Source organism: Danio rerio, chromosome 19 (assembly GCF_049306965.1).
Source record: "Danio rerio strain Tuebingen ecotype United States chromosome 19, GRCz12tu, whole genome shotgun sequence".
NCBI classification, from domain to species: domain Eukaryota; kingdom Metazoa; phylum Chordata; class Actinopteri; order Cypriniformes; family Danionidae; genus Danio; species Danio rerio.
The window spans coordinates 25,257,501-25,275,861 of record NC_133194.1 but is presented as its reverse complement, the minus strand read 5'-3'; the positions used below and the strand labels follow the sequence as shown (position 1 = coordinate 25,275,861).

Below are 18,361 nucleotides of genomic sequence, written 5' to 3'. Positions count from 1 at the left end.
CCACTACGATGTCATATTTTAAACTTTAGTTGATGTATAATGTAGCTGTGTGAACATAAACAACATCTCCGAATGTATATGCTTAAAGTTCAAAGAAAAGGGAGACATTGGATTTTTCAGAGTTAGCTTAGCATACAGCTTTTGGGGACTACAAAAAAATACATCAGGGTTAATGTGATCACAAATGCTTCAGGTTATGTGCATTCACCACACACACACACACACACACACACACACACACACACACACACACACACACACACACACACACACACCCTGCAAAATGAAGAAGCATGGTCAGAGACGCTGTAATGTTATCGCAGAGAAAGCCAAAATGCAGTCAAAAAGCTGCTATTTCCACAGAACTGCTTCTGTTTCTGTATTTGGGCTTTCAAAAGACGACACAAATAGGGAAGTGCTTACAATTAACTTTATATTATGTTTAAGAGAATTACAAAAACTATATACAGTATAGCTAGCATTTGACAATTAAGAACTTCCACAATCTCTCTCAGTTCAGTGTGAGAGGATTTGGCTGTGGATTGTCAGCCACAACCTGTAAGGATTTTTATTTGTGAAAATTGATCAACTACAGGCACAGTTTCTAATGTTAAGGGTAGGCCTACATTTTAGCAAGAATGTAAACACAGATGTAAACACCAGGAAATGCTGTAGCCACTGCCAAAAATGTAGCTATAAATTCATATTTATCAGTCAAACCGCTGTAAACAGTGCAATGTCTACCTAAGCGGCTGCTTTCAGTGTCTCTCTATGTGGCCACTTTCAGTGTCTCTCTATGCTGACGCTTTCCATGCATTCTACATCTCAAATAACAAACTCGCAAAAGATATGCAAGCGTTTTAGATTACTTCCAAATATATATATATATATATATAAAAAGACACTTGTCAGATGTTATTTTAGAGAACAGGTCGTGAGGTTCAGCTGTGTGCTCTTCATTTTCTGTTTGATTAACGTTCAATCTGATATGGCTAACAGCTTCGGTTTACACAAAATTGCGTGCTTGTAGGGGCGTGACATGGTGATGTGGAGCCGATCCACAAATCACAGCACATTAAGTTAGCTGACATATATATATATATATATATATATATATATATATATATATATATATATATATATATATATATATATATATATATATATATATATGTATGTATATATAAAGAAATATAAATATTTATTATATATAAATATATAAATATTTATTTTTACAAATGAAGCATTAGCACACAGTTCTTTGCATCTTATAAACACAACCAAGCCTTAAAAATACACTGTAGACCACCCCTCTAAATCAAAATGACATGATATTAAAATGAAAGTGTCCATGTACTTACTTTACTAACTTTAATTCGAACTTTAGTTGTCAATATGAAAAATTTTAGCATGAGTCACACAGGAGACATTTTGTGATCATTTTATGTCTTAATTCTTTCTTTCTCTCTTTTCTCAGCATTTTAAACACCAACACCAAGACGAGTACATTTTAATGTAATCTGCATGAAACTATTCAGTGATATCATGATAATCTCAAATGTCAAAGATATTTGTCGTCTGTCAACACATCAGAAAAATCAGGAAGTTTCAACACTTCAAGAGAAAGACTAAATAATTTAAACTTTAACTCACCTGCAGAAAGCCTATTTCAATGAGTGGGACACCATTGCCACAGTTGTAAGGTGTTGCTGTGATCTCGTAGCTGATTTGAGAAGAATTTGTTCGTTTGCTGACGGTGATGTTTGAAAGGAAAAGCCCTGAACTGGCAAGAGCAGGCGGTCTTCTTCTGTGGAGTATAACTGAACAAGTGGAAAGAGAAAATTGATCATTCAATTAAAAAGAACCACGTCGTAATTAAATTACATTATATTATTAATTTGTCAAAAAAATCACTGTTAAATTTTGATTTACACTTTTTATTTAAATATGTGTTAGTTTTATTTATAATGTTATTTTATTTATCGCATTATTATTACAATATATATGTAAAAAATCTTAACTAATTTTGCTTTCTGCTGATGCATTGGAATGATCGATTTCTGACTGATTCTTTATATTTGATACTGTAACCCTTTGAGACATATGCATAAATAAAACAGAGTTAAACTAAACTTTGTAATTTTATTCCATATTCACCATTGGAGTCTAACGTTGTTGCACGTCCAATTTGAACAGCATCAATGAAGAAAACAGAGTTGCCGTCCACTCCATACACACTCAGCTGTAGAAGTTTAAAGTTGGAGCCTATGTAGGCTTTCTGTATGGAGGCTAGAAGATCCACACACTTGTAGTTCCACCTGAAAATGACAGCGTAAATGTTTCTTTATTGATCTAACTGTGATTCGATTCAATATTGTCATTGCGCAAGTAGAGGCAATGAAAGGCAAAAAAAAAAGGTTACTTTATGTTTAGCAGATTAAACGTACTCATCTGTTGAGTCAAACTGCACAGAAATAAATGTGCTTTCCTCCCGGTAAGTGTTTGCAGTTACGTAACTGAACAATATCCCCAGTTTATTCACCAAACTTCCTTTGTAGGCCAAGCAGATCTAGAATACAAAAAATTATACATATATATATATATATATATATATATATATATATATATATATATATATATATATATATATATATATATATATATATATATATATATATTGGTATTTAAAATGTGAAATGTAAGAAAATAAAAAGTAAGGATCTCTGGAGATGCTTACAGAGTTAAACATGTATGGCTGCAGCAGTATTGGGTTATAGATGGCACCGGATACTGTAGTGTCATTGGCATTGAAGAGAATCTCAGGGTTTTTCAGACACCAGCGCCCACAGAAAGCTTCTGAATCATTAACAAGGACCCCTCTACGGGTCAGATCACCTGAAAACTGTTTTAACAAGGAGAAATCTCTATGAGCTGGTAAAATGGTGAACAAAACAATGCTCATCATGATGAAACATAATGTCAGATTATTTGCAAAAATGACTAATTAGGCCCATACAGAATCTGCGCACACAGAAATCTGCAGATTTCTGCTAATTTTTGCCATCATTTAGTTTGTTTATTTACTTGTGTAAATATCTGTAAATTTATTCTGTTTTTAAATTAATTTCAGAAATAATATTGACCAATACAAATGGACTGGATTTATTTATAATACAGTTGGTGATGTAATATTTTCTTTTAGTAGATATATTATATGAGAGACTTCCTTGGTTAACAAATAAGTGGTTTTAGATGGATATGCATAGTAACCATTAAATAAAAGTTAAAAAGCTATAAAATTTTATTTTATGCTACCCACTGTGCCACCTTGATGCCCAACCATATTATAATACATAAAAATGCTTTTAATCAGCTTTTATATAATGTTTAAATCTCAATTTAAAAAAGACACTTATGACTTGGTTTTGTGGTCCACTTTAAATACTGAAAGTGAGTGAGTGAGCGAGTGAGTAATCTTTAATTTCTTAACAAATATAAAATGAAAAGTTCCTCTAAATGCCTTCTGAAATATTCTCCTAATTTTTTTCTTTACTTCCTATATCTTTGTTCAGTTATTTCACTTAAAAGGCAATGAGAAGAACATATTCATCACTATAAATGTAAAAGTACTGAGCCTACACACAGGAGTTGTGGAAAAATGCTAATTTTAGAAGAAAATATTGGATGACTTTTAGAGGTTTTTTCATCTAAACTCTATTTCAAGAGTTCACACTTAGCTGATAATTGATTATAAGCAAGTTTGGCATGCTGTCCCGGGAGAGAGCCCTGAGCTCGAAGGTTCTTGAGCCCTGGGCTCCCTCCCGTTTAGAGGAAGAGAGGGGAGCCTCGAGCTCAGGTAGATCTCGACAACTCCCCTTTTTATAATAGCTAAAGATTAAGATTGAAGGCTATTAAAAGATATGCTGCATTATTAGATTACCTGTATTGAAATTTAGATTTAACGATTAACTTGTTGTACATGTTTTTGGAATGTGGGAGGAAACCGGAGAACCCGGGGAAAACCCACGCAAGCACGGGAAGAACATGCAAACTACACACAGAAACGACCACCGGCCTGTTAAGGAACTAGAACCGGTGACGTTCTTGCTGTGAGGCGACAGTGCTAGTCACTGAGCCACCGTGCTGCCCTATGGAGGGAAAGGTGAAAAGGTAGGGGTGGAAGGGGGGATTCTTCAAATCGAAGATAACTGTAGTGAGAAAACCCTGGCTCTTTATAGTGGTTAGGAATGGCCTGATTGGTGGATCAAGCATGCTAATGCAGAACCAGCCGTGTTCAATCATAATCACGTGCTCCTCTCGAAATTAGTTTATGAATAAACTTCACTAAATAGTGCTCAGCATGTAAAACATGTACCGTATGATCATGTGCATTTGCAGCTTACCCCTGTGGTGGTCATCTCATAATCTCTGAAAAATTTCACGTTACTGTTCTCAGCGGTTGGAATCTCTGCTGGACATTTAGCTGTGATCATCAAATCTAGTGCTGAACGCACCTTTATTTGATAAAAAACAAAATAAACACAGATGAAACCCATCATATAGGTATGAAACATTTAAAGAAAAGTTGTAAAAGTTTGGTACACATTCTATGGTCAATTTTAAGAGATATAAAGCAAAGGTGAACCTCAGTTTCAGAAGCATTGAAAGGCAGAGGGAGGGATGGAACTTCTGCCCACAGCAGCGTAAATGTCTCCATGCTGGCCTTCCCTTTCACAGCTTCAGTCACTGTGATGTTCGTATCTAAGTCCATTATCATGTAATCGAAATCCTCAAAGTCACCTGAGATCATTTTCAAAATGTTATAAAACATATTTTTTGATTTGGCAAATTACTCAGTTTTTACTTAATTTAAAATTAAATTCATACGCAAAATAAAAAATATCATCTTTAAATATTATTATACATGTTTTTTTTTTTTATTCAGTGACAAAATTAAAAAATTTCAATGATATAGCAATAGGAAACATTTAGAACATTTCTCATAGGTATTCTGTTTAAAACCACAGAGGCCAGAGAAATTAGAGATTTTTTTTTGAAGTTCACCTCTTTTAGAGTTGAATGTCACATTGTACACTGACTCTGTGTCTAGTTCCTGCTTTGTTACTGTAATATTGTCTGGTTTAATCGTCCACAAGTCATTCAGAGCATTCTGCAAATCCATTGCTGAAGCACTGACAGGGATCGGTCCTACAACACGCACAGTAATTAATTACAGTAAACATTACAACACATGCAAATAAAAGTATCACAAACATGTAAAAATTTAGAAGTGAATTAAAAAACGAATATTTGGCTCCTTTAAACACATTCTTAGAACCATTGTATTGTATTACACCTGTTGTAAGATTTCCATATCCTAGTGAGTAGTATGTGTTTTCACATGTGCCCTGAGAAAAACAGTCACTGCTGATTCTTAAAGTTTGAACCTCATTCACAGCAGTTACTGGTGTCCATCCATCAAAACGTATCACCTAAAGCAGTATTAATAGAGTTTAAAACACACACACACATACAGTACAGACAGAAAAACTTTTCTCCTATTAAGTTTGCAGATTTTTCTAAGGCTTCCTTCCATCTTATCTTTAGATAATCTTTGAACTCTGCCTAAAGTGAGTTCACTTACCTGTTTTTCAGGTAGTATAGAGTAGTATGCGTTGATCTGCTGTTTCTCATTAACAGACTCTATTGTCTGCTGGGCCGTGAAAGGGCTGACCTCTTTGAAAAAGCCCACATCTACTGATGCTACTACTGCATATTCCTGCATTAGAACTTCGATGTAGTACCTGCAGCACATTGAAAGAATTATACAGAGAAAATGTTTAGATCCAAGATTGGAGAAAACAAGACCTTTTATGTTTATTTTAACAAGAAAAACTCCATTGTCTTCAGTATGTTTGTAAATTTGCAATTTGTTTTATCGATCACATGGCACTGCAGTTAATGTCTTGGTTTAAACACTGTACTGTTTTCTGAGAACACACGTCGGAATAGCCAGTCTTATCTCACAAGGAAATGTAACTATATTACATTTTGTCAATTTAGTAGCTAATTTGTACAAATTTGAACATACGAAAATGTATTATCTTAAAAAGGAGGCGTGGCACCACACCCCGCCCCTAAACCCAACCACCATTGGGGGATAAGCAAATCATACCAAACTGTATGTATGAGATCATACGAATTCATATGAATTAGCCACTAAATCAAAAAGTTATAAATTGCTGTGAGATTGTGTTGGAATGGCACAAGTAAGTTGGCTCTCAAATGGCACATGTTGCGAGAGTATTAAAATAAAGCTGTTTTTAGCATTGTATTGATTATATGCTGTCAAATACACTTAAGGTTGTATTTAAAAACACACAGAGACATAAAACAGTCGATTGCATCTCTAAACGTTAAAATCTTGAAAAAAAATTAAACCAGTAACCATACTTGTAACATCACTGTAGAGGGAAATCTGGCATGTTTTTAGACACCACTGGATTATGGTGATTATAAAAAAGTGTTTTAGCATTATATATATATACTTCCAAGTTAGTCTCCTAACTGCTAGCAAGTTAACATAAGACTCTAATCAATGATATTCTAATGTATTCACAGTGAGCGCCACAAATAATAATAATAATAATAATTCATATCATTCTAATTTCACAAATAACTAAATAGACATGTATATCATTTTTTGGTCTCTACAAGTGTCCTATTTAAATGTCATAAAAACTATTGGTTCCTCTAACTGCTAGTTTTTAGAAGACAGATCCACCAGGAACCATTATATAAGTTTACAGATCTTCCAGTATACTCTTTATTGGAATATGAGTTCCTCTAATATCTTTCAAAGTGCTCTGGGGTCTTAGTGTAAGGAAACAGTGACTCCAGACCCTCAGTATTGACAAAAAGTGCTTGAAGGATCCTAATTACAGCAAAATGGTCCTACAAGTACTGCAAAGACTGTCAGTGTTTCCTCACAGAAACCCTTTTGAGAGAAAGAGCTTTGAGGCATTTAAAGTACATTTAGACGTTGAGTACTCAACAGGGTATTTGAAGCACCTTTACTTTTTACAGTGTAGTTATTTACACACCAATTGGACACACATCACACATTTAAGCACCATTTAAAACTTACGGTTTTCCCTTCTCTAAGCGCATGACAGCGGACCTCTGGGTGCTGTAGGTGAAGAAGCTGTTTGTATAATAAGGCTGATATGCAATCTTGACCTGGAAGCACATGATGAAGAAAAAAAAAACAAGGTGAAGTTGGATAAAATTGAAATCATTAGCATTTTATACAAATATAGCATAACGAAGAGGCCAAAAGTGATGTTTAGAGGGGACATTAGCATTAGCAAATTTAACTAAACCATAAAAATATCGGTTATGTTATGATTCTCCCGTATTTTACAATTCTATCCTGCTATTATCCTGTTAAATTTTTTTTCAGTATTTCTAATCGTTCTATGAAAAGTGAAAGTAGCATCAAACAGGGAAATCTTAAATGTGATATAATTGCAAAAGCTGTTGAAGAGAATTATGCTTTCGCTTTATATTTTTATGCTTTTTCTTTCTATTAAAGCTATGCGTTGACCATTGCCCTTCCTATGCAACCTTTGAATCAGTCCATTCGGTGCTGACTAATGGACACTTTTCATATAAAGACACTGTTCCCAGGTCAGCTTGATTGAAGAGGAGTGAAAGTGGACAATTTTTGAGTTGGGTAGGTTTTTAAACACAAATAATTTTATTATTAAATGAGCACGAACAGTAGCAAAAGTAATTAATTGTTTTATTATAGATCTTTTGATTCTTAAAGTATCTCGTATTTTTATATCCCAATGTTGATAGGTATGGGGTTATGAGGTTAGAATCAAAAGAGCGACTCACTAAATGTAAGGCATTTTAGCTCACAAGATTGTTTTACTACTGCACAAAAATCCAAAGAGCACACAAGAATAAAATAAGTGTGCAGTGGCTATTATCAATATTGTAAGTCATTCATATTTCATCCTTCCTTGTTTTAGTTAATAGTAGCTCTTCATTGCATTACTCAAAGTCCTAGAATCAATAACAATACTAGAATTTAAAAATATATATCAATGCTTGCTTTTCTCTACTAATGTATTTATAATGCAATTGCAATCACTGTTTTAACACTGAAATTATGAAATTGTTTATTTATTTCACTGTCATTCAGGTATACCTTGTCCTGAGGAAGACCAGTTTTGCTGAAATATAATTGGCCTCGATCGTCTGCTTTGATCCGGAAATAGTAGTTGTCGGTCTCCGTTGGAACAAAGAAACCACTGAATCGTGCCACAAAGTAATCAATTTCATCTGGCCACAAATAGGACAGAGAATCCACCCACTGGACAGAATATCCAGGTCTACTGGAGTTATACTTCAGGACGTCTTCTAGAAGGTTCGGATTAGAGTTGTTCCACATCTCCATTTTAAAGCCTCGGCCACCTTCAAACATGAACATATACCCTTCATTACATCATAATACATACAATACTGTAGTCTGTTTCTGAAAATGTTCAGATTGCATAAATAGTAGACAATGGGTAATCACTGATTACACATGTATTTTGTATTATACAATAACCTGGTAAGCATTTTTGTTGTGTTCAAAAGATGTCTAACAGATGTCTAAGCATGAATCTTGGCTAAAATAATGTTAAATTTGGATGTTGAAAATCATAGATGGTGAAAGATAGTTTAAAACTAGAAAGATGTTTTAAAACTACTTGTCATATGAACAGGGGTGAATGAATATACATACCTGTATGAAGTCTGGCCTAATTATTCTATTTTTAGACATCTATTAGGGTGTACTCACATTAGGTTATCCAAACCATACCCAGGCATGTTTGCCCCCCATTTCCCAGTTCATTTGACAAGTATGAGTGCTTTGAATGGGCCCAAGCGTGGTTCAGTTGGCCAGCCCTGGCATGGCCCAGTTGAAAGAGGTGTGCCAGAGCATGGTTTGGTTGGGCTTTAACGCAGTACGCTTGAAGTGTGACTACAAAGTGCACCTGAGCTCAAAACTGTAGATGCAACGGTAATTTTAAAGGGCTGTTTCATATGGATTTATAAATCTTTCTCACTTTTAATGAACGCAAACTGTCATGGTTTATTATAGATGCAAAACTCGCTGCACGACAGCTAATGCCTTCAGCAAACCTACTAATACGTGCAGCACAGTGACTTTCATTAACATTTATGTGTCAATAGTGGTGAATCTGTTCAGCTAAAGATGTGACTGTGTGTCACTGAATATCAGACACTAACTAATATTACTAGTGCTGTCAAAGTGTGTTAAAGCATGCGATTAATTTGAAATAATTAACGCGTTAAAAAAATTAAAGAAATTAATGCAGTTGCTGTTTTTTTTTCCTGTTGTGGCCGACGTGTGTTCAACATGCAAAGAAATATGGATAAGGCCAAGAAAGTGCTTTTTGAAGGCAAGTTTCAGTATAAAATGATTAATGTTGCATCACCAGACTCTCCAGCATTTTCTCCAGAGTTTCATGCAATTTTGGGTGTTTCATTTTTTACTTTCAACTTCTGCTTTAATGGAATTTGATACAGCATGGTGAACGAAAAGAAAAGCCTCCGCATTTCGTGACTCAGTGGTCCTTTAAGGTAGACAAAAATCGCTGCTTACATGATAGACTCTTAATAAGAGTATTATCTTAATCATATTAAATTCGGAATATTGGTGTCTTATTTAAATGTACATGATGTTGCGAGCTGTCAGACAGAGCATTCATCTGCCATTCAGCATGAGCCCTCAAATGTGTCCTTAAGTTTGACGTATTTCCCTTCTTACATGCAAGTGTCTGCTTTCACGAGTCAGAATCCTTGTGAAATACAGCCATACTTTAGAACGCTTAGTTTAAGCAAATTTGATGAACGCGATCATGCGTGTTGAATCTGAAGGGAGTCGCTCAGCCTGCCTTGTCCTGCGCGCGGTGTGTGTGTGTCTGTTAGTCTGTGTGTGTGTCTGTGTGTGCGTGCGCATGTTTCTTAGCAACAAACCTGCATAAATGTCCGTAGCCACTAAATCAAAAAGTTACAAACTGCCGTGAGATTGCGTTGCACTCTCAGCTCGCATCATTCTAAAGAAAAGGGCCACATTGTTCCCTGAAAATGTCAACAGACTGGACTGTCTTACCAACTGACTGAATGTAAAAGAGGACTGAGTAAAATTATTTCTACTTTATAATTAATGTTCTCAACTCACAGCAATACAACTTTACAGTGAGTGCAACTGTTTGTATTCAATAGTTTATTGTTATTATAATTTTCCATTTTCCATATCTGAAATGCTTGTATTTTGGCATTTATTTGCATTCCACTTAGAATCCAACTTGGAAATAATTTTTTTCTTTATTGGCATTGATTGTTTTAAAATTCAAATGGCATTACCATTCCTGTGTTTTAATTTCTGCAATAAATATGGCTGTCAAGCCAAGATCTTGATGGTTTATTGTGGGTATGTTGTTTACATGAAGAAATCTGTGTTACAAGTTAAACAAAATTCTAATAAACAATTATATTTTGAATTTAAATAGTTTTTGTCTTGCCTTTACATTAATTTTACATTTGAATAGCCAAAATTACAAATTTCGCGATTAATTTTTAAAAAAAGGTGCGATTAATTTTTTTTTTTATCAATTGACAGCACTTAATAATACAAAACAACATATGGAGTGAGAGCACTTCTCTACTTCTAAACTGAACAGTCACATCATCGATGGCGTAAGCATGCTCGAGCTGGGAAAGCAAAAAATACAATGTGAGCCCGGGTCAAGAGTGAAAGGGGAGGGTGGACAATCATGCCTGTGCACGGTTCAAGACAATCATGTCTAGTGTGAGTACACCCTTAGATTTTCATTGACAGCTGAAATTTTGCATACTAAGCTCAAGAAACATGTGATTATAACTAGAATACTTCATCTAAAAATGATTACTTGATTATTCACACAGTGACAATAAATTACTTAACTTACCACATTCATTCTTGCTAATTATTTTTTCTCTCCTAAACAATACTGTGGATAATATGAGTCTGCCTTGAACATTCCTAATATTTGTATTAATAAGGTAGTAGTAGATATTAGTAAGATTCAGAGCTTGCTGCCAGACCTTAAACTGAAAATTTTAAAGTAGGTTTCAAAGTAAAATCGTGGCTTCAAAAGCTATTAGACTGGTCAATTTAATTCCATTTTAGTTTTAATGTGATGATTTATTTTTGTTATATTTATGCGGTGATAAAAGAGAAACAAAATTCAAAATAATGGATCAAATTCTAATTTTGTAGTCAGTTATGTGAAGGTATCTAATAAACAAAAATTTGCACTGTGAATGGTCACTGTTTGTAAAAAAGACAATCACAGTCTGTGGTTGGATAAAATGTGACTCTCTAACAGATGTTCTCACGTGTTGATTTCAGAATTGCACTGTTGTGCCAACACTTAAGAGATTAAATCACCGAAATGTAGGATAATGTTCTCACCAGGAAACACTGTCATATTGGTCCTTTCATAAGCCGGAGTCACACAGACAATCTGGTTATTTGATACTTTCTGAATCTGACATTCATTACCTAAAAGGGAGAAAAAATCACACTTTAAAAATAGTTTTTAGTATTTTATGTTTAACTCAAGTAAATGTAAAAAAAAAAAAAAAAAGTATTTTTAATGTAAATCGCATGGTAAATGTATACATTTAACACTGACTAGGCATAAAGGTTACCTCCTACTAAGACCAAAGCTGGCTGGTCAGTCTCATCAAAGTTTTGTCCCTGAATAGTCAGTAATGTGCCGCCCAACATGCTGCCCTCAGATGGAAAAACTCCTGTCACCTCTGAAATGGGACAAAACGTTTTTCCAAAATATCCACGTTTTACCAAATATAACCAAATATAATTTTGTTCAGGATTTGCTTTATTATTTATGAATAATATATGCTATTCGCACCTGCATAAGTCTGGAACATGGCAAGCTTATTCAGAGCTGAGATGCTGAAAACTGCAAAATCTGGCAAGCTCCTGAATTAAATGTAAAACACATGCAGTTGGGGTTGCTTGGTGATTTCCAAAAATCAAGTTCATTTTGTTAAGCTATTAGAATGATTATATTTTATCCATAACCAACTGAAGAACAAAATAATAGTTAATAGTAACATTTCTAATATTATAAACATTAAACGTTAATAATAAACATTAAATAAAACAACATGCAAATAAAAAGACATCAGCCCTTCGATTTTTTTGCGACCCCTGGCGTGATTACGTTATATTAAAGACACAGCAATAGCGTCAGATGCAGCATATTTTTTATGGCACCAGGTTAAACTCTCCGACACCGTTATGGCACTCATGTACAATAAAAATAAATACAGGCCACAGCTGAACATGGACGATATAGTCTCCAAGTGGCGTTCTCCAAAATTAGCCTAAATAAAACAAACAAGACTTTCTCCAGAATAAAAAAATAAATAAAAAAGCAAATACTGTAAAAAATGTCTTGCCCTGTTAAACTTACTTTGAAGAAAAAAGAAAAAAGCACAAGGGCTAATAATTTTGACTTCAAATGTATATGAATATATATTGTCAACAATAACAAAGACTTTGATGAGAAGCTGAGTAAAGTAAAATCAAACTCATCTGACCTCCCATATTCACTGTCAAGAATGTAGCTAAGGTTGTGATGACCTAAAAACCAAAGCAATGACATTTAATCCAACAAACTTCTATAATGAATTAATAATTCCTGAACACTTAATTAATGGAAGGTCCTCACCGATATATGTTCCAGAAATTTTACAGCTCATATATCCCCATTGGCTGGTGTCTGAATCCAAGTAGAGGCCATACCTGGAAAAACGAATGTAGTTTTTTTTAACATTTTGTCACCTCAGAATTATAAGGTTCTATTTGACATTTTTGTCAAAATTGTTAATTTTGATTTTCAAAGAATTATTGAAGAATTATTGACATATTCTTATTCAATAACAACTTATTTACATTATGGAATTTTTTATAAGTTGTTTACATTTTAAGACTTTTTATTTAAAAACAAATGTTACACACATACTGTTTGCTATATGGAATGCAAAAACCTCTAAGCTCAATATCTGAAAATTATTCAGAACGCAGATAAAAGATTATAATTCCAAGGTGATGATTTCTCATTTACATTTGTTTGTAACCTCATTGTGATTTACTCACTTTTCATCTGAATTGGGTTTTAGAAGTTCACAAGGCATGCCTCCCATGTACGATCTTTAAATAAAACATTAAAATCAGTTTCTGACACACTTTATGTCACGGACACAGAATTAATTGAAAAAAGTGTACAGCCTTTCACATGGTGTTTTAAATATTACCAGACCTTAAAAATCTCACATCCAGGCCATTGGAACTTTTGTCTGTATTGCTTCCATATACATCGGTATAGATTCTTCCTCGCAGTGTCACAACAGTGCCTAAAGTCCATTTATTTTATTTTTTTTAGAATCATTATTATTATGTGAGAAAATGAATCGCCACAACAGAGTAATGAGAAAACTATTAAATAAAGAAAACATACCTGGTGGACCAGATAGAGGACGAATGCTTTGAATGCTGGGTGTATTATATGATCTGATCTGTGAAAAAAATGCATGTTTATATAAATGTATTATAGTATTTTTAAATAATAGGAGTATATTTTAATAAGCACATTTTCTTACATAGAACATGCACCAGTAACTCCGTGGGTATCCATTACAAGCCTGACTGGAAGGAACTGGCACACCATCCACACTGACCTGCACCTGATAGTCATCTTCAGGCATAGCTCTGAACATAATGAAACACAATAGGTATGTATGTATGTATGTATGTATGTATGGATGGATGGATGGATGGATGGATGGATGGATGGATGGATGGATGGATGGATGGATGGATGGATGGATGTATGTATGTATGTATGTATGTATGTATGTATGTATGTATGTATGTATTTATTTATTTATTTATTTATTTATTTATTTATTTATTTATTATTCATTTACTGTTTGTTTGTTTGTTTGTTTGTTTGTTTTGAGAAACATGACCCAAAACATTTATTTAATTATTTATTTATTTATTTATTTATTTATTTATTATTCATTTACTGTTTTGTTTGTTTGTTTGTTTGTTTGTTTGTTTTGAGAAACATGACCCAAAACATTTATTTATTTATTTATTTATTTATTTATTTGTTTGTTTGTTTGTTTGTTTATAGAGCACAATTTTACACAACCGTAGTTGATCCAAAGTGCTTTACAATAAAATAAACTAGACAATAAAAAAAAATAAACTGGTATTAAAATACAAGGAAATGTATATGTTTAAAAGTAATACTAAAATACAAATAAAAAAATGTGTTCATATTATTCATTTATTTTGTTTTATTTTCATTTTTTTTTCTCCTAGATAACTAGTATAACTTCAGAAGTCATATACAGAAATCCTTTTTGTCTCTTTATTTAGTGAATGCTCTATTGTTTTGTAGTCCACAGAAAAAAAGTCATATAGGTTTGGAACAACACAACAATTTGTAGCATTTTTAACATCCCTAACATTTCAGGATCCACAGGGCATTGTGTGCATGACTAAAGGCTGATTCAGGAAGCTGGTCTATTTTTGTATTTTTTTATTTTCTTTTATTATTTTGCATTATTATGAATCCAATGAGAAATATTGTTCACTGCATTTACTTCTCTGTTTTTTTTTTTTAGTTTTTTTTTGTGTGCAACATTATGTCTCATTTGTTAGCATTAGTCAGTGTTATCAGATTTTTTGTGATTTTGCGATCACTGAATTTATAGCAAACTCAAGCAGCAATTCATTAATTTTCTTGTCAGCTTAGTCCCTTTATTAATCCGGGGTCACCACAACAGAATGAACCGCCAACTTATCCGGCAAGTTTTTATGCAGCGGATGCCCTTCCAGCCGCAACCCATCTCTGGGAAACATCCACACACACATTCACACACACACTCATACACTACAGACAATTTAGCCTACCCAATTCACCTGTACCGCATGTCTTTGGACTGTGGGGGAAAACGGAGCACCTGGAGGAAACCCACAGGAAGGCAGAGAGAACATGCAAACTCCACACAGAAATGACAACTGAGCCGAGGTTCAAACCAGTGGTTCAAACCGAGGTTCAAACCAGTGACCCAGCGACCTTCTTGCTGTGAGGCAACAGCACTACCTACTGCGACACTGCCTCGCCCTCAAGCAGCAATATATATATAATAAAACCTTTTGTCTGTGGTATATTTTTTTACAGCAAATTAACACAAAATAATGTCACAAATATTGCCACAAACTTCAGGAAAAGGCTGCAAAATTCAGAAAAAGACAACAAAATTCACAAAAAAAGTCCCACAAAAATCTGGAAGGACTGATTAGTAAATGCATTAACAAATAAACATTTTAAAGCATTTATTAACTTTTATTATTGTTAGCTATTATGTTATTAGGTCATATTGCAATAAATATTACCATATGATTTTCATACTAAAGTGAACTTTGAAATATAAATGAACAGTTATACTGTAGAAATATTGTTCATTAGTTTATATTAACAGATTTGCAGTTTAAGTTAAAATGATTAGTCCTACTGTGAAACTTTAATTCTTTTCAAAATGTTTCCCAATTTTTGCTTAACAAATACATTGTAAAACTAAGTAACAAGTTTAGTTTCTAATAACTAATTTATTTTGTCTTTGTCAAAGTGACATTACATAATATTTTTCTACTTATTTTGCAAGATACTAGTAGCTTTAAGTCTAAATTCAAGACTTTACTACTGTTATAACAGTGGTTTCTGTCAACATTCATTCATTTTTCTTTGGCTTAGTCACTTATTTATCAGGGGTCGCCACAGTGGAATAACTACTATTCCTGTAAACAATGAATGGAAAAACAGTATTAAGGCATCTAATAATATTGACCTTAAAATTGGTTTAAAAATTGTAAAAGCTATTTTAATTCCAGCCAAACAAAAAACATTTTTCCAGAAAAATTAAACATGAAATACTGTGAAAATGTACTCACTCTGTTAAATATTACATGAAATACTTGAAAAAGAATAAAAATATAAAATAGAAGGGTTGAAGTTTGATATCAACTTGAGTATTTAGTACTGATAAATGAAACATTTGTTCTTAACTTACAATATACAAAAAGTGTGTAAAATTCTTCTTAGGGTAAGCTAAGTAAAAAAGTTTATATTCATAAAAATGATATATCATTCATTACCTCGTGTAGCACATGATCTTAGTGGAGTGACTGGAATCTCTCTCGACATCACAGGGAAAGGATCTGATCTGGGATACCAGAGTCACGCTGTTTCCAAAGTTTGGGTCATTGGTATTGAGATTGAACTGACTTGCTTGAGCAAAACCTTAGAGAAGAAACCACTGGCACTATTAGAGGTGTTTTCAAATCGCTTCAGCAATATAAACGTGCTTAATTAGAACAGAATATAAACAGAAGAAAAATACATATTGACCAATTTATTATTTTATTTTTTTACCTTGACCTTCTATGGTCAGTCTTGTTGCTCCATTGATGCTTCCTAATTTTGGGGTTACTTTGTTTACACGCTGTGCTCCTGTCAAGACATTTGATGATACAGTATTAATGCTGTGAAAGTATAGGCAAACGTGTGGATCGACGGAAGTAGGCTATATGAATGAATGAATGAATGAATGAATGAATGATTTAGCGTGTACCTGCTGAACTCAACAGTAGAATACAAACAGTGAGCGGGAAATGAAGCTGTTGGCGCGCGTGCCTCATCCTGAAAGACTCAGTGCACGCACTTTAAATTCACCTGTCGTTGTATTTCTTCTGTCAGAAAAAAATGAAAATATTGTATTAAAATTTTTCTTGTCTGTCACTAAACATAGTTTTATTTGAACGATAATTGTAACAATGATGACATAATGTCCATAAAATATCCAAAATAAATAAAGATTATTAATGTTTATGTTTATTTTACAATTTTTATGTATTAATCAAGATAAACATTTATAACATGGTCCATTTGTTGAATTTAAGTTACATCGCATCTTTATGCCAACTAATTCTTAGTACATAATAAGACTGTTACTGTAAGTTGGGGTTATGGTTGGGGTTAGGGTAGGGTTAGTGTAAGTTGACATGTAATTGCAAAGTTTCTTGTCAGCTAAATGTCTGTTGAAGAAGCAAGATAAACAGAAATGAAGCAGAAAGTCTACTAATACTTAAATGAACCACCAATATAAAGTGTTACCCTATTTTTTGTTGGATTAGCTAGTTGGATGAGGATCATAACCACACTTTTTGATGCAACAAAAATATTTCCTACATTTTGTCAAAATCTTCCCATACTTTACTCTTTTACTTTTACTTTACTTTATAAGAGTTTACATTTACTCTTTTAAGTGTTTAATTACAAATGTGCATTTAAGCTGTACATTATTACAGTTTTGTAAATAATGTAATGAGATTAAAATTATAAAATTTTAAAGATTTAAAAAAAAAAAAGAAGAAGAAATGCTTATTTTTCAAATACAAACTTATTGCCATCCATAATTTAAACACGAAAACAATAAGGAAACTGTTAAAACTTTTAAATGAAAATATGTAGCCTAAATGCAAATTACAAACTGGCCAGCTCATTTCCTCAGTCAGGTGTCCATTTGAACAATTAAACATTAAATTAGTCTTATAGTCTTCTTCTATTGATTATTGTCTTAATTTATGATCCCATACTGTCAAAAATGGGACAAATGAGCTTGTTTAGCAGTCACATTATGTACTTTGTCAGTATGGGGGGTGGGTCTTTCGAACCACTCGAACCCCTTAGCTATGGGCATGATATACAGCACATATACATTTTTAAATCCAAATGTTCAGTATGACGGGTTTGTCCATATTTGACCCAACATTGGCTAAAAACCCAATCATTTTTTATGCCCTGAATAAATGTTATACATTGTCAACTAAACATTAACAACAGACAGACAGCTTTTTGAAAATGTATAGTCAGATTAATTCATACACTTATCATTAAAAACTTATCCATATGTAGTTTGAGGTAACATATAGTTTAAAAAAAAAAAAATAATAAAAAAAAACTTTTTAGGTGTTGTGGTTGAATTTTTTTCTTTAAAATTTTAGATTCCTTAATGTCTCTGAAGCTTAGCTTTTCTTGACAGTTTTTTTATATATATATTTAAATTTTAAAGTCTGTATGCAAATATATATATATATATATATATATATATATATATATATATATATATA

At 33.1% G+C, this 18,361-nt stretch overlaps 1 protein-coding gene across 3 annotated transcripts in view; it reads right to left on the bottom strand.

The window, feature by feature from the left end:
* The window catches only part of pkhd1l1.1 (PKHD1 like 1, tandem duplicate 1), a 75,604-nt gene that overhangs the window by 52,191 nt on the left and 5,052 nt on the right, over positions 1-18,361 (bottom strand). The window contains exons 4-26 of one of the 3 annotated variants that reach the window (XM_073931020.1): positions 16,804-16,918; positions 16,605-16,682; positions 16,328-16,472; positions 13,759-13,867; positions 13,617-13,674; positions 13,419-13,512; positions 13,256-13,309; positions 12,828-12,901; positions 12,697-12,739; positions 12,003-12,073; positions 11,779-11,889; positions 11,540-11,629; positions 8,219-8,484; positions 7,148-7,239; positions 5,645-5,804; positions 5,357-5,492; positions 5,065-5,208; positions 4,646-4,800; positions 4,404-4,514; positions 2,738-2,902; positions 2,448-2,569; positions 2,158-2,318; positions 1,654-1,820 (exon numbers count right to left, since the gene is read on the bottom strand). In XM_073931020.1, the coding sequence (XP_073787121.1) occupies positions 1,654-1,820; positions 2,158-2,318; positions 2,448-2,569; positions 2,738-2,902; positions 4,404-4,514; positions 4,646-4,800; positions 5,065-5,208; positions 5,357-5,492; positions 5,645-5,804; positions 7,148-7,239; positions 8,219-8,484; positions 11,540-11,629; positions 11,779-11,889; positions 12,003-12,073; positions 12,697-12,739; positions 12,828-12,901; positions 13,256-13,309; positions 13,419-13,512; positions 13,617-13,674; positions 13,759-13,867; positions 16,328-16,472; positions 16,605-16,682; positions 16,804-16,870 (2,673 nt within the window). In that variant the 5' untranslated portion in view covers positions 16,871-16,918. Of the gene's footprint in view, positions 1-1,653; positions 1,821-2,157; positions 2,319-2,447; positions 2,570-2,737; positions 2,903-4,403; positions 4,515-4,645; positions 4,801-5,064; positions 5,209-5,356; positions 5,493-5,644; positions 5,805-7,147; positions 7,240-8,218; positions 8,485-11,539; positions 11,630-11,778; positions 11,890-12,002; positions 12,074-12,696; positions 12,740-12,827; positions 12,902-13,255; positions 13,310-13,418; positions 13,513-13,616; positions 13,675-13,758; positions 13,868-16,327; positions 16,473-16,604; positions 16,683-16,803; positions 16,975-18,361 lie in introns of those variants that run through there. The other 2 variants (XM_068215168.2, NM_001318128.1) reach the window with 2 other exon arrangements.